This window comes from Neolamprologus brichardi, chromosome 10, assembly GCF_056152115.1.
Source record: "Neolamprologus brichardi isolate AB-2024 chromosome 10, ASM5615211v1, whole genome shotgun sequence".
Classification (NCBI taxonomy): Eukaryota; Metazoa; Chordata; class Actinopteri; order Cichliformes; family Cichlidae; genus Neolamprologus; species Neolamprologus brichardi.
Window position 1 is genome coordinate 17517277 of NC_142113.1, and position 15111 is coordinate 17532387.

Consider the following 15111-nt stretch of genomic DNA (forward strand, 5'->3'; position numbering starts at 1 on the left):
GCAATCGTGTGGGTCAACTGCAGGTTATTTCATTCCATTTTGTAGAAAGGCAAAGTGCTCGTGAATTCAACAGCATTTAATAAGTTGTAAGCGAAGTGTGGGGGAATAGAAGTTTGTTCATGACCACAAAGTCAAGAATCTGTGATTATCAGGTTCATCTGTATGCAGAGCTGCAGGAGCAACAGAAATGGTAATCACCCAGCTATCTGTATGCCTAGTGTCTGCACTTATCAAATGCCGGGCAGACCAACTCCTCTCCTCCCTGTTCCCGTCCTGAGTGGAGAAGATAACCAATGATGAATGATTACATTTAGAAAATCCCAAACATGGGGCCCAAAACTACAACCATTCATCACAGTTTATGGAGCCTTGAGGGTCTGCCAGGGTTGTCCTCCACCCTGTCTTTGTTAATAGTAGGTTATGGCAAGTGGCAGGCCTGGATAAATAATATCAATATGAACCTATGAATACGGTTCAGGTTTTACTGTACCTCTAAAAAGTGTTCAGCTTGTTGTTCTCTGTCCAGTTTCCTCGCTGTTGTTGTGATCAGACCTACAAAATCATTAAAAAGAAAAAGAAAAAGAAAAGAAAAGATGTATATAACAAATAAAAACTGCTTTTATTGCTTGCACTATACATTTACTTTACATGACAATATGCACTGGCTTTATAGAAAAAAATATATATTTGTCATTAGAGTCACTTTATTTATGCATGCGTAAGCCCGCATGCGTGTAAGCATCACCAAAAAAACTACATACCACAACCCCAACTGAGCCATTCACATTCAGCACAAACGGTACTGGATAACTGAGGGTCATTTAGTTGGCTTTCAAGCCACCAGGACATAATAGCTTTGATCGATCAGCTTCATTCAGATGATGGTTGGATGGTGTGACAAACTGTATCAGGCTTCACTGGAAATCAGACACAATGGCAACTTCATATTCTCTTGATGCTATTTTTTTTCCTATCATTTGATTTAACTATTAATGTTCTTTCATTATACAACTAAAAAGCCCCCCTACACACACACATATATGCACATACAGCCATGTTTTCACTTAGTTCATAGTAGCTGAGGATTTTTCATAGTATGCTATATTGATTAACTTTCAATTCCTGGAAACCTTTCCCACTGCTAATCCAAAACGCTGCCTGCCTAAATGATTTACAATGAGGCCACATGCTTTTTGTCCCTAATAGGAAGGTAAGCCCCAGCAAAGTAACTGAATTTGCTTAATAACTGCCAGATTCAGTCAGTAAAAACTTTGGAAATAAAACAAAAAGCTCCTCAGACATTACTCGCACAAACAAGGAAACTAAGGAAGAAACATAAGCATTGATCTATGAGCAGATTCGGGACAATACCGTAAGTCAACATTTGTCTTAGCCTGGAGCTATTTTACCCCAAGATGCACAAACAAATGCAAAAGGGAAAAAGTCACTGATGATTCTTGTTTCAGTAAAAAAAGTATTTCTCTTCGTTGAACTGCAGTATCCTTTTTTTTCACTCACTCAGGTGCTTATAATTAAAGAGTAACAGCATGTCTGTGCAACTAATGACATCCGTATACACACAGTGCACACACACAATAACTAAAAAGTATATATTACAGAAATCCCTCTGCGTGCACTTTTATGTGAAGTTATTAGAGCAAGTGTGCTTGACTGGTGACTGGTGGTGCTTTTTGTTTCGGTGTAATGAAGCGTTGCAGAGGGGTAGGATTAGTCTGGGTGCCTAAAATGCTGTGCAGTAAACGCTCAATGGGTAGACTAAAATCCTGGTGTGCGCACACATACACACCACACACTCTCACACACACACACACATTCACACATTTCCAAGCTTGCACATATCACAGTGTCACCTTGAGCTTGTTATGCAGGCTAACTTCAATTAAGCAAATTAGGAGTAAATCTAGAGCAGCGGTCATGAGCTCTGGGAGACAGAGTGGAAGGAGGAGGAGGGACTTGTTCAGCAGAACACGGCGCGAATAACAACTCTGATAAAAATCAATGATCTACAGCTTGCAGCACATCTGCAGTCATACTACACTCAGTTTTAATTGGACAATGAAGCAATAATTTGAAAATTCCCCACCCATACTTTCACATGCACACACAAAAAGTGATGGTCCAGTGGTCTGTCTTAAATCATTATACAAACTTCAGTTCACCGCTTTCTTCTTAGCCGCATAACACCTCATTTATTTTCTAATTCAAGCTACACTAAAAAAACACATTTTTAATTTCAAGTTTGAAGTATTCATACTGGAACATCTTCCTTTTTTTAATCCCTTTAAGACGCAGAAATCTAAATCAAACGATTCATTAGAAAGATTGTAATTTTCCCAAAGACAGTTTGATCCAATAACAAATTATGACTTTTTGTTTTTACATATTACACACAAGTGACAGGTTTTGCTTTATGTTATAAAATAAAAATCAACAATACATTATTTAAGTGGCATTGGTTCCCTCTATTGTTTGATATTGGAACATAATGTGGAAAACGTGCTTTTTACATGTCCCTTTTTATTTAAAATTTTCTATCATGTGTTTACATTTTGTTACCAATGTTCTTGTCATGTGTCTGCTAATCAGGAAGAATTCAATGGGGAGAATTCATAAGTAGCATATTTACAGTGGGGGAAATAATTATGTGGTCCTGTAATAAATTTTTAAGTTGGTTCACTCACAAAGAAAAGAACAACTTTTATGGTTCGTTTCATTTTAATAGAGAAAGACAAAAAACTAAAAATACTGAAGAAAAACTTTCAAATTCTAAAGTGATTTGAATGTCATTAAGTGAAATATGTATTAGTGAACTGGACACGGTGGACCGGCATGTCTATTACACGTGTGTCCGTGATGCTGCATTGCTCAAGAGGGATTTTGGCTCATTCCTCTTTACAGACACTTTCTACAGGCAATCCTATAGCTGACACTTGGCAACTCCAAGATTTCAGTTCCCTCCACAGATTTTCTATAGAATTGAGGTCTGGAGAGTTGATGGGCGCAACTTTAATGTACTTCCCCTTTAGCTACTCCTTTGTTACTTTGGTGGCCTGTTTTGAGTCAGTGTCATGTTGGAAGACCCATCCACTACCCATGTTCATCAGTGTTCTGGCTCAGGGAAGGTTCTCATCCGTGATTTTATGCTACGTGGCCCTCTCAATTGGCCCCTCAATGCAGAGAAGTTGTTCCATATCATTAGCAGAAAAACAGTCCCAATGCATAATGTTTCCACCTCCATAAATGACTGAGGGGGTCTGTGTTTTTTTGGGTCAGACTCAGCATTTCACATGATGTCAAAAAGGTTGATTCTGGTTTCTTCTGACCACAGCACTTTCTACCAAGCCTTCTCTGAATCATTTAAATATCCACTGACAAACTGAGTTGGGCCTGTATCTGCCTGCATCAGCAGTGGAACGTTGTGGGCATTCCAAAATTACATACTGTGTTATGAGGGGTGTATTTCCCACTTAAAGAACATTAATAAGATTTAGGCTCGTTTTAGGCTGATCCACAAACTTCCTCATGATCGTCCTCACACCATAGGGCAAGATTTTCAGAATACATATGGTCATTTTCAGGCTATATACATATATATATATATATATATATATATATATATATATATATATACATACACACACACATATATACATAGCCATATATAGCCATATATATATGTGTGTGTGTGTGTGTGTGTGTGCGTGTGTGTGTGTGTGTGTACCCAAGTGTCTGGCATAACAAAACCAATTCAATCAAACAGAAGGTTGTTTAAAAAAAAAGGTCACACAGCCACCATGGCACTCTGCAAACATGCGTGTTTTTACAAGAAGCACTCCATCTAACACCCTGTGTCAACACTTATCTATTCTGTTTTCCTCCCCAAAGGAGGTAGGCTTCACTCACTCAGCCAGAGACAAACTGACAGCACTGTAAGCTGTCACAGCACATTTACACACTTTGCACTCATTCAAAGTTTGGCTTCAATACATTTTGGGAATTGTTGTAGCATGCTACCTCAAACCCATCAAAATGACACTTCCAGAGTAAACCTGAAAAATATATTACTTTGAAGCACCCCAAACCTAGTTTTGAAAAACAATCTAAAACTTCAAGAAGTTTTTCAGCAGTTCAGGTTCATAGTTTTGTTGCCACTTGCATCCTGAAAGCAAATCAATCAGCTAGATTTTGTTTATCCAATGAAATCACTCTGGTACATGGAAAGTTTCTGACCGTGCAAACAGTGAGGATTGATTTAAACTGAATGCATCTCCCCATTCATGCATGTCTTATTACCAAACTAACACGGTGGCACTGTCACTCACAAAACAATAGAAATTATGGTAATGATGCATTCAAATTCAAACCTTGTGACTGTTTTCCTAAAGCTGCAGAGTCAAGTTTATCCACAAAAGAAAACATATTTGTTGTTACTTAATGGGCTTTGGCAAGCTGGTGGAACCCAGTGTGTCTTCTGTAGTTCATTTATCACACTGGAAACAATACTGTTATCAATGAGTTTCTTTGTATAAAATTAATGAGTAACAGATAACAGAATACTGTGGGTCTTTAGACAGAGACAGAAAACTGGGCTCAGATGGCTAGAAACTCTCCCCTGTGACATGCACACAGGCACTAAAGAAATACAGCGTACACACACAGAGAAACGCACAATCATACACACAAAGGCAAATTATTTTTATACAGCTGTATGTTGCTGTTGTGGCGTCATCTCTATTGACTCACTGCAACAGACCCAACAAAGCTGTAACCAATTAATCCATTGATTAAATTACCACACAGAGTCTCTTTTCTCTCTAACGCATACACACATTATTTGTAGATACAGCTCTTGCATGTGTATTGTAATCTGCTGAAAAGTAAATTAACTGAGTATAATTTTGAACCTGCACTGACAGCATTACCATCAGTGGTACTTTAAAACATTCACAGTGACTCACTCTGACTCACTGTTACAGGTACACAACATTTTGCAGTCAAACAGTTAAGCTTCCTGAGTGAGGGAACTGACTCAGAACTATCTGCGTGGCAGTCATAATAAGAGCCGGTTGAATTCTTGAAATATTAAGGGACGGTGCCTCAGTGCTTCCTTTATTAGCTCCTTCAGTGTAGTATACACGTGGCTATCCTTTATGAAAGGAAAGAAGATAATTACATCACATACCCGTCCGACTGTTCGTGAAAATGATCAATGAAACGGACAAAGTGATGCAGATCATTTAAATGTTATTTATAGATGCATTTTCCATTTCCATTAACTGTTGATATGTTTTGAATTTTCATCAGCAGTTGAACTATGAACATTGCATTGCTGTAATAGTGTGTAGCATGTAATACTGCTTCTTATGCTTCTTGCATGAAAAACACAGATTTCTATGAGCTTTTATGACCTATAATAATTGATCACGGTGTGTCTAGTTTCCTGTTGTCTCGGGGTGGGGTTAAGCTAAACGATGGAATTCTACTTTGGTTATAAAAATCCTAAACAGAGAGTCATGCATAATTACACACACACACAATTAAAAAACTAAAATTATATATATATAATATTGCACTGCTTGTTTTCTTTTGTATGCAAATGAGGTTAGCAAAGAGGTTAAGTAAGAGGCATATTTTGTAATCGATCTTCTGAACATTGTATTTAATATGGCAGATGTCTTATGTGTCTAGTGTACGTGACATTTTCCACCAACATCAAAGGAAAATTGATTATGAAAAGGAGGGAAATTCTTTTGACTATTCGACCATACCTATGTTTGAGAATGCCTGTGTTGGATACAGTTTACATAGTAATGAGTTTTTGAGGATCAGCGTCTCGCTAATAGGATCAATATTAGTCCCCTCACCCTGTTTCAGCCCTCTCCATTTCCCTACATAATGTCAATATTATAGCCATAATGCATAGAGGAATATTCAGAGGATTAGAGGACGCCACATGGAAATTCCCCTAACATTTACAAACAAGGTGAACATGCAGTAGCATATATTAGTGAAATCTTTCTATTATAATCTTGATCAATGAGATCCTGCTGCATTACCTATAGGCCCCTGGTTTTAGAACACTTTACTGACATTTCTTTGAATCTGAAAAGTTGTCCTAGTAACAGCTGAAATTTTCCTTTTGTTGTTTATTAGAACACTCACTGCTTAATCTAGGGCAGAGATGGCAAAGACTTCACATTTTTTCCTACTAGATTTGAATAAAACATTTTACCTCTTCAATAATTCTTTAATATAAGCGTCAAGCAATGCTTGTACTGAGAATGCATGGGGACATTGCTACACTTCAAATTTGACAGCCAAAACTGAAATACATCAAACTTACCATTTATGTATTTATTTTGCTTTGATTATATTTGTATTCTTCAGAGACATTTGAGTGATTCTTCTAATTTTCAAATGTGTCCATTATATTAGTATAAATTGATCATTCATTTAAAAATAGATTGTCTGAATATTTACTATAGAGCATTTTTATACAGAAGGTCTGTGAAAAGTAAAGGGAGAGTTTGACAAGGATCTGTGAGCTGATATTCAGTTGTCAGGCTTCTTTTATGAAACTCTTAAAAATGCATATGAAATTCAAATGTGTAAATGTTTAAATAAGATTTTTTTGCATATACAGACATACATTTGTGTAAAAAAAGTGCACAAAAAAGTTAAAAGGTTGCAATACAAATCTGAAAAAATGCAGAAAACTAAAGTTCCCACATATTGCAACGTAGTCTATTTACAGATCTTCTACCAGATATGTGAAAAAATATATACAGCCTTCTGTGGCCTCAGGGGAGCTGTTATAAATTTGATAAATCGCCTGATAAATTTAAGGCAGTGACAGCTGGGACTCCAGACTAAGCTTGAAAATGACCAAATCTTTGATTACTAGACCATTGTGGCCCACTTCTCATTTTACTTGAGTCTCCAGGGGTTGAAAAAGAAAGTCAAATGTAGAAATCCCAAAAGCTGTTTGCCAGTTGCTGGTTCCAAAAGTCATGCATCCATTTTTCATAAAAACCTCAAGTCAAGGTTTGCTACAAATAACAGGTTTTGTCTTTATTCGTATTACTACGAAATGTTTAACCACCGGAATGGTCACTTTTAGTCACAACTGCAGCGCTGTCTTGTTTAAACTCTAAAATATTTTGTCCTTTTCTTTGAAAGGACAAAATTAAACATTGACCTAACAAAAGGCAGTAGCCTTGCTTTTTTTTTTTCAATGCTAGCCCCCAAATCCAGACGCAGAATATGGTACACCTAGCTTTTGCAATGTAATTATACTCCAGTTTATCCTGACAAAGCCTAACATACGGCAACTTTTTTTTCTTGTTGTATTAAAGTATTGCAGAACAGCACATTTAAAACAACTGTCATCTGTTTACAACTTTCTTTCACAAAGTAAGTTAGAGAGATGGAGGCTCAACCATCAGCCCTGCTGACTGCCATTGTAGACTAATGAATTAAAATTGTACACTTAATTAACTAGTATTTCTGGTACTGACTGGCAAGGATAGCAATATTTAAACCTTGAGTCAACCAGTTGCACACATCCCTAGTCAAAATATTTTGTTCTATGCTTATTTTTCCTGCTAGCCAAAACTAATAACTATTTTCACATCATAAAGAACTGTAGATTAATCTTGCTAACTAAGCTTGCTATTCATGGGTATCATTAGCTGATTCTCAACCTTTCCTTCACAAAAAAAGAACAACCCAAAAAACGGCCACAATACTTCTTGGGTCCAAGACAGCAGCCAGCAATCTAATGTTTGACAGCATGGTGGGGGTACGTCTATCTTCTATAAACAGTCTATGACTCAAGGCTATATAAGCGCCATTACCAAAACGAAGATTTTTTTTCTTGTTTCTATTTTGATTCTCTCTCAAAGCATCCATCACAACTCTGAATTTATTTATAAGAGTTCAATGCCAAATTAGTGGCACACCTTAAAAAATGCACTCATCTCAATCCAATTAAACTACATAAAAATTAAATATCTACTGACTGATACATAAATCAGCATGTTTTAACACACAATTAGAATTTATCCCCGCACATAAACAGTTATATTATAACAGTTATATTATAATATAACAGTATATTGGCATAGAAGTAAAATTATTCAATTAATCACAGACAATACGCTTTCACAAAATATTTTATACACATTCACTGACTTTAATTTCTCATGCATTATTAAATCCAGAGACTCTAAGCAAAGTCAATAAACAACTACAGGCTATCTGGGCATAATTTCATAAGCCCAGTATGTTTAAAACCCTCCACTGATCCAATATCTAATAGAGAGCTTATAGTGAACCTCTGTCAGGGTTGGTATTGTCTCAATAAATCCTATTTCCGAATTGAAAGTGATACTCCTCAAACATTTAGCCAGCATCATTTTTTTTAACTTTACACCTTTTCAGCTTAACATTTAAATACATATCATCAAAAGCAATCAAATATAACTGCTGTGAATAGAACATGTGAATAGCTCAGAGGATATCAGGTGGAAGCTGCATGCTGTTACGCGAGATACAGTTCATTTCTTTGTTCTCTGTCATACAGCTCGTATCTGTGGAATATCTGTTGTTCTGTTTAATCCCAGCTTGTTAATGAAATGCCTAAAGCGCATTTATGAGTGGCCGTTCTTTCTTTCATCATTCCTTTCCACTCCACTAGTACCACATCACACACTACCTCACCTGTTTTTGGATTAATAGAGAAGAAATTCTGCGGGTTGCCGGCAGTAATACGATAACTCAGACGACTGGGTATAGCAGTGAGATCGGGGTCTTGCGCCTGAATACGAATGACTGACACGTCCTTTGGAGAGTTTTCCATGATAGTCGGGTGGTAGATAGGATCTGAGGTGAGGGGAGCATTATCATTGACATCTTCTACCTGAGCAGAGACAAAGAAGAAAAGAAGACATGAAACAACAAAGGAAAAAGAGGAGAAAAAGGCAATAAATATTCATTACTTGAGTTGGATCTTGGAATGGCAACAAATACATGGATAGTAGCCCTCTGAATTTGCACGCACTGCAATATTGCTTTGTTGTGATTTTAGTATCTTTGTTAATCAGTCTGGGTCTGGGTTGATATGTTATCAATCACAAAATGGAAATATATTTGCCAGAAAATGTCAAAGATGTCACACTCCAAATTAATTTCCCTTCTAACAGCATAGATCTAGAATATTTATGGCAAGCAGTGGGTTGATTGAGCATTTGCTGGAAGGCACAGAGAGCCAAGACAGTTCAGCCGGTGAACAGAAGCACCTGTGCCTGATTAATCTCCCCATTTTTCCATGTGATGAATAGGCCGGGAGTAAAGCACCCACTCACATAACCACACGTGGATATCCTGAAGCCAGAAAAGGCTGCTTGTCTTTTTTTTCCCTTTTATACACAGCTGAACTCTTCCCCAAAGGGGGAGCAGTGATGTAGCAAACATGTGTGTATTTGAGTGTTTAGACGGTGGAAAAACTTAAGGGCAAATAAATTAGAAAAAACTTGAAGCAGAGAATTCCCGTACAGTGTATCTCTTGCTTACAGACTGAGTGCTGAGTACAGAAACCAAGAGAGTAACACACTCGTTTGGCATCATACTGTTTGGATGTAATGCTTTACGAGAATTTTATAGTATAAACATCAAAATTACCCTGGGGGGTAACGTTGACTGACTGTAAACTTTTATCAGTGACTGCCATTGAAAAATAAGCTACTTTTACAGTTAAAAAAGCTGAAAAACTTATAACCTGACATAATTTTAATGTAGTTAACGAGAAGTTACGCATAAAAAGTGCATAACTGTACCCCGTATAACTAAATATGATTTTTCCATGTACAATAAATACACAGATAAACTTGAAATGACCTAAAACTGGTATACTTTCAATTAAAATATGATTGGATATGCTGGAAGTGAAATTAAGGGAGTAACACACTGGCAAACCCTATTTTGAATATAAAACAATCTTACCCTGTAGACTTCTTGTCTACAGAAGCTCAGTGATGGCTAAGACTGCTGTACCAGTCATCTAATGGCACTTGGCATACAAAGATCATTTGAACTTTGTTTTTTTTGTTTTGTATCTACACTCACTGGCCCTTTGTACATCTATTCAGCTGCTCATTAATGAAAATATCCAATCAGCCATGGCATAAACATGGCAGCAATTCAATGCATTAAGGCATGTAGACAAGGTCACAATGATATGCTGACAGGAAGGCAACAGTAACTCAAATAACCACTCCATACAGCAAAGAAGGATACAAGAACATCTCTGAATGCACAACAGGTTGAACGCCAAAGCAGATGGACTACAGCAGCAGAAGACCACACTGGGGCCCTTCCAGCCATGTAAGAAACAGAAACTGAGGCTACAGTCCGTATGGCCTCACCAGGGTCAGAATTTGGCTTAAAAAACATGAAAGCATACGCCCCTGCTTTGTATCAACAGCTTAGACTGCTGGTGTCACGGTTTGGAGATATTTCCTTTGTATATCTTGGGCCACTTAGTCAAACACGGCATAGTTTAATCACCACATAGTTTAACCACCACTGCCTAGTATTGATGATGACTGATGATGATCCCTTTGTGATCACAGTGATCACATCTTCTGCCATGTCACAAAGCTCAAATCATATCATACTGGTTTCTTGGACATGACATGAGTTCACTGTACTCAAATGCCCTGCACAGTCACCAGCTCTCAGTCCAATAGAGCATTGTTGATTCTATGTCTCCAAGAAATAAGGCAGTTCTGACGGCAAAGGGACATCCAAACTGCTACCAGCAGCACGTACCAGGTGTATTTAGTAATAGCGCACTTTGGGGACATCCATTTAAGGCTTAAAATTACAAGGGAAAATTATCTGCTTGTTATGTTCAATGTTATAAAAGTCTGTGGGTAAATGTATTTAACATAATGATTCAATAGGCAGTGGATTCTATACCTGGATAAAGACTTCAACAGAAGCTGACAGAGGTGGAACCCCTCTGTCCATGGCACAGACAGTCAGCCAGTAGGAGTCTTTGGTCTCACAGTCCAGGATACCAGAAGTGTAAATCACCCCTGTTGAAGCAGAGAGAAAGATTAATGCAGTTTTTACCTGGCTTTGAATACTTATCTATTAAGGGTGTGTGTGAATGTGTGTGTGTGAGAGAGAGAGAGAGAGAAACTGGCTGTTATCTGTAAAATACATTACAATCCTTAAAAGATCTCTTAGGAATGTCTTTGAATACTAAGTTTCCAGAGGCAAGCACACAAATTTAGACTAAAACTTTGTGTCCTGGCTTCAGTGACATTCACAGGCATTAGTGGTGCCACTGTAGTCACCTTCAATGTTTCAGCTTCTCTGCAGCTAATCACAACTGACCAAACTGCTCCCACTGCTATTTGCTTAGTGCTAAATGTACCCTGAGCTGCCCTACACCAATAAAGACACACACATATATATGCACACACAAAGACACCCAGACATTCACATATATTGACTGGCGTGTGCTTAGTGGCCTTAAGGAAAATGAGTAGCTGACAGTTTTGGTGACCTCTTCGGGGACAAAGAGAATATTTACAACGGTTGACACATGGACACAACTTTAAAAAAAAAGAAAATCCATCATCCAGGACTTTTCACAAAACCATTTAAAGAAAGACACATGCACACAGGGTCTACGGTTTTAGGGTTCATTTGTTTCCTTTCTATCCACTCCCAAGAGTATGACATTGTAGAAACACAACGGCATGTGTTACATTTGTGTTACATTGTATACATTGCAGAATTCCAAAAAAAAGAACACTAACACTCGCAGTATCATTTCTATCAGTAAAAAATAAAGACAAGTCAGACAGAAAGACGCAGGCTGAAAAAACGTTTCAGCTCAAGAACACAAACTCTCACCAGATCTGCAAGCTCCTGTTAAATATAGGCTCCTTTGAGACATAGACAGCCTGCACAGCATGAGCATGCACAGCATTTGTGCTTAGGTTTACATACATTTAAACCCAAGAAGCTGTCACACAAGCTGAGCTTGGGCAGGTGAGCAAGCTCAAATTTAATTTGTTTTTTTAATGTTTTTATTTCATGGTTATGATCTTCTTCATTATATAAGAATGGCTGCACAGGAGTATTGGCAGTTGGATGGTCTGCCAATTGTGATGCTAAATTCCTAATCATTAAACAATTCTATAACCACAACCATTTACAGTACATTGCAAAAATCCAGATTTTTTTCCTATTTCTAAAGGACATAATATTCAGATACTGTTGATGCCTTGTAGATGTTTCTTTTGTCCTCCACTTGTCCATTTTTTAAGGAAACACTGAACACCATACTGAAATATGCCAAGTTTTCAGCTAAAAGCTATTTAGTAATTACAGTGTTGGTGCAGAAAACACTATTTCATGGCTGTGAAAATGTGTAATCGTTGGCATTTTTATGTAGATTAAACTAAAGAAATGGGGACAAATGATGTATTTTTGTATCATTATTTAAAAAGTTCCTAAAGATACAATTTAAACTTGGTTCCTTAGTAAGTTGTCTAATGTGTAAACCCAACACTAGTTCATCGCTTGAGCTGGGTGCCTTTTTAATGCTTATTAAGTCGTAGCCCAGTGTTAAGTAGTTTAACAGACAAGAATAAACATTGCTCTGAAAATGGTCAGGTACAGGAACTGGGCTGAAAGTGAGTGAAAATGCAGCCAATGACCGAAGAAAAAAATTTAAAGACCTTAAGAAAGTCTGCATAACTGTTGATTAAGACAACTTTAAAAACTATAAGTCTGGCTCCTTGGAAGCAAAATATAAAGACATGAGGGGTGGCCAAAGACTTTGCACAGTACTGTAGGCACCATAAAAGAAAAGCTGCTGCTTTATAGATAATTGAAGAAGTGCTAGGAAAAGGTGATCTACTATGCTCATTTCCAGCTCCATGTTTTATTCTCAGACTTTACTAAAGTAGCATTAACTCACATTTCCTTATTTATCTTATGCTGTGCCTTGATGCAGCCCTTCAATTTATCTATGACAATTTCTGAGACAAAGTGTTTTGGCTTCCCAGCTTCCTGCTGCCCCTTAGAAAATATGGTCTGAAACACAAGTAGTGGTTCTCTCAGATGGCTATACTTACGATAATTTCTTTCTTTTCTTGCACAGACCAAAGAGCAGAGAAACCTCTTTAAACCCTTTTAAGTGTATGAGATCATCCGTACATAATCTGAATATAAGCTCATTATTTATATATATATTAAAACAGAAATTTTGGCTTTTGGGGCAAAAATGAGGCTAAACTGGGTATCATTTCACTTAACCAAATGAAAAAATGAACGCCTCTAGTCAAAACTCTAAGAGGAACTCTAGGAACTCCAACCCCTGGAGTATCATGCTCAATGCTACAACAAAGTACTCAAAGAAGAACAAGTTTGACATCAGTTCTTCTTTCTCAATATGCTGAAAAAGACACCGATTTATCTTTACAGACATATTTAATATTTGTTTGTGGTGTTGGAGGAAAGAAAGCTTGTCATACGGCAGATCTGTTGCATAACTTTGCCTTCAATTCATCCACAAGGTCTGCATCCCCAGGTACATACAAATAAATCAGACACTATGGGTGTGTTGGTTTCACCAGAAAGTGGCAGTATGTCTGATTATGACTAAGCCGCTGCCCAGAACACGCACAATGCATAGTAAAAGTGTTTGCTAAGATACACCCTTACCCTGTCGTCCTTGACCATGTCCTTTTCAAACCTCATCTCTGTCAGACAGCTTGACAGAGAGACAAGGAAAACAGAGCTGGCTGTTTCTAAAGCTCTTTGAACTTTAAGACCGACAGGCACTATTCAGTGAATTCAATATAAATCTGACTCGACAGCATCCATTCTCACCATAAATAACGCACTTCAAATAGTGAACAAAAAAAATTGAAGGGTCAGAGCACATTTTCTAATCTGGAACTTCAGCGTTTGGTTGGGTTTACATCCATCTGCCGCGTCTATTCACCATCCCCATTCTTGAGAAACAGGTTTTGTGATCCCATTTTTTTTAATTAATGTCACCATATCAAATAATTGATCCTAAGATTGATGACAAAATATTGTGTGCATTTCTCTCTTGAGACACAACTGAATAGCTCTGAATGTGCTATGAAAGAGGACATCAGAAGAATATATGGCCTATTCATTTTATTAAATGAAGACTGAGTGCTTTTTAAAAGTGTTTGCCTGTAACTTAAAGAATGCTTTATCCTGACTGTGACAAATCCTGGAGCTTGCAGACCCACTAATAGAGGAGCAGTGGCGTTTGACAGCTGTCCAATGAGAAATTGCAGGGCTTGCTCTCCACCCAAACCAATGACAGGAATACAAATTTTTGTTCAAAGTGCAGGAGAGCTAAGGTTTAAAGCCAGAGAAGATCCGTCTTCTTTTCTGTTAGCCCGTGTGTTTTCCACCCACGTATAATTGAGTCATTTAAACATCTAAATATCAAACGCGGGTAAAGAGGGCACTCATTAACAGCAGCTATGACTGACAATAGGGGTGTCATGGGCTATGCATGATGCATCAAAGAGCTGATTTACAAACTACAAGTGGGGGTGGGAGTAAGGGGTGCATTAGCTGAGACGGGTTAAACAAAAGGGAGTTCTCATTCTTTCTATTTTTCTCTCTGTCCCTTTCACTCTCACTCACTGTCCATCTCACTCTCTCATCACATATTTAGTTCTGGCACTAAGAGCCACAGATTGACAAGCAGCCAGAGCAAAGCCACTCAACATGGCAGCTAAATGCATGGTGGGAGTACAAAGCAGTGCTACTCTGTCCGTGCCTGACAACGCTGACTTCTACACGATAAAATGAAGCACTTGATGATAAGGGAAAACTTGGCATGTTCTTACTGTATCGTGTCCTTCGATAGTAAAAGGCATTAGCATTTCACATGCTTAGGGAAAAAAACTCTAAGTTAAAAAAAAGAAAAACTTTCCAGAAGACATTAAAATATATATATATAGGTCTGGGGGGAAGAAAGCTGTATTTTCTTTTGACACTTTTTATGTACTCCTGACT

At 37.6% G+C, this 15111-nt stretch overlaps 1 protein-coding gene across 3 annotated transcripts in view; it reads right to left on the reverse strand.

Moving 5' to 3' along the window:
* Positions 1–15111, reverse strand: part of fat3b (FAT atypical cadherin 3b) — a 65556-nt gene that overhangs the window by 44256 nt on the left and 6189 nt on the right. For all 3 annotated transcript variants that reach the window (XM_087847314.1, XM_087847313.1, XM_087847312.1), the window contains exons 4-6: positions 11002–11120; positions 8743–8941; positions 491–552 (exon numbers count right to left, since the gene is read on the reverse strand). In XM_087847314.1, coding sequence (XP_087703440.1) covers positions 491–552; positions 8743–8941; positions 11002–11120 — 380 coding nt within the window. The remainder of the gene's footprint in view (positions 1–490; positions 553–8742; positions 8942–11001; positions 11121–15111) is intronic.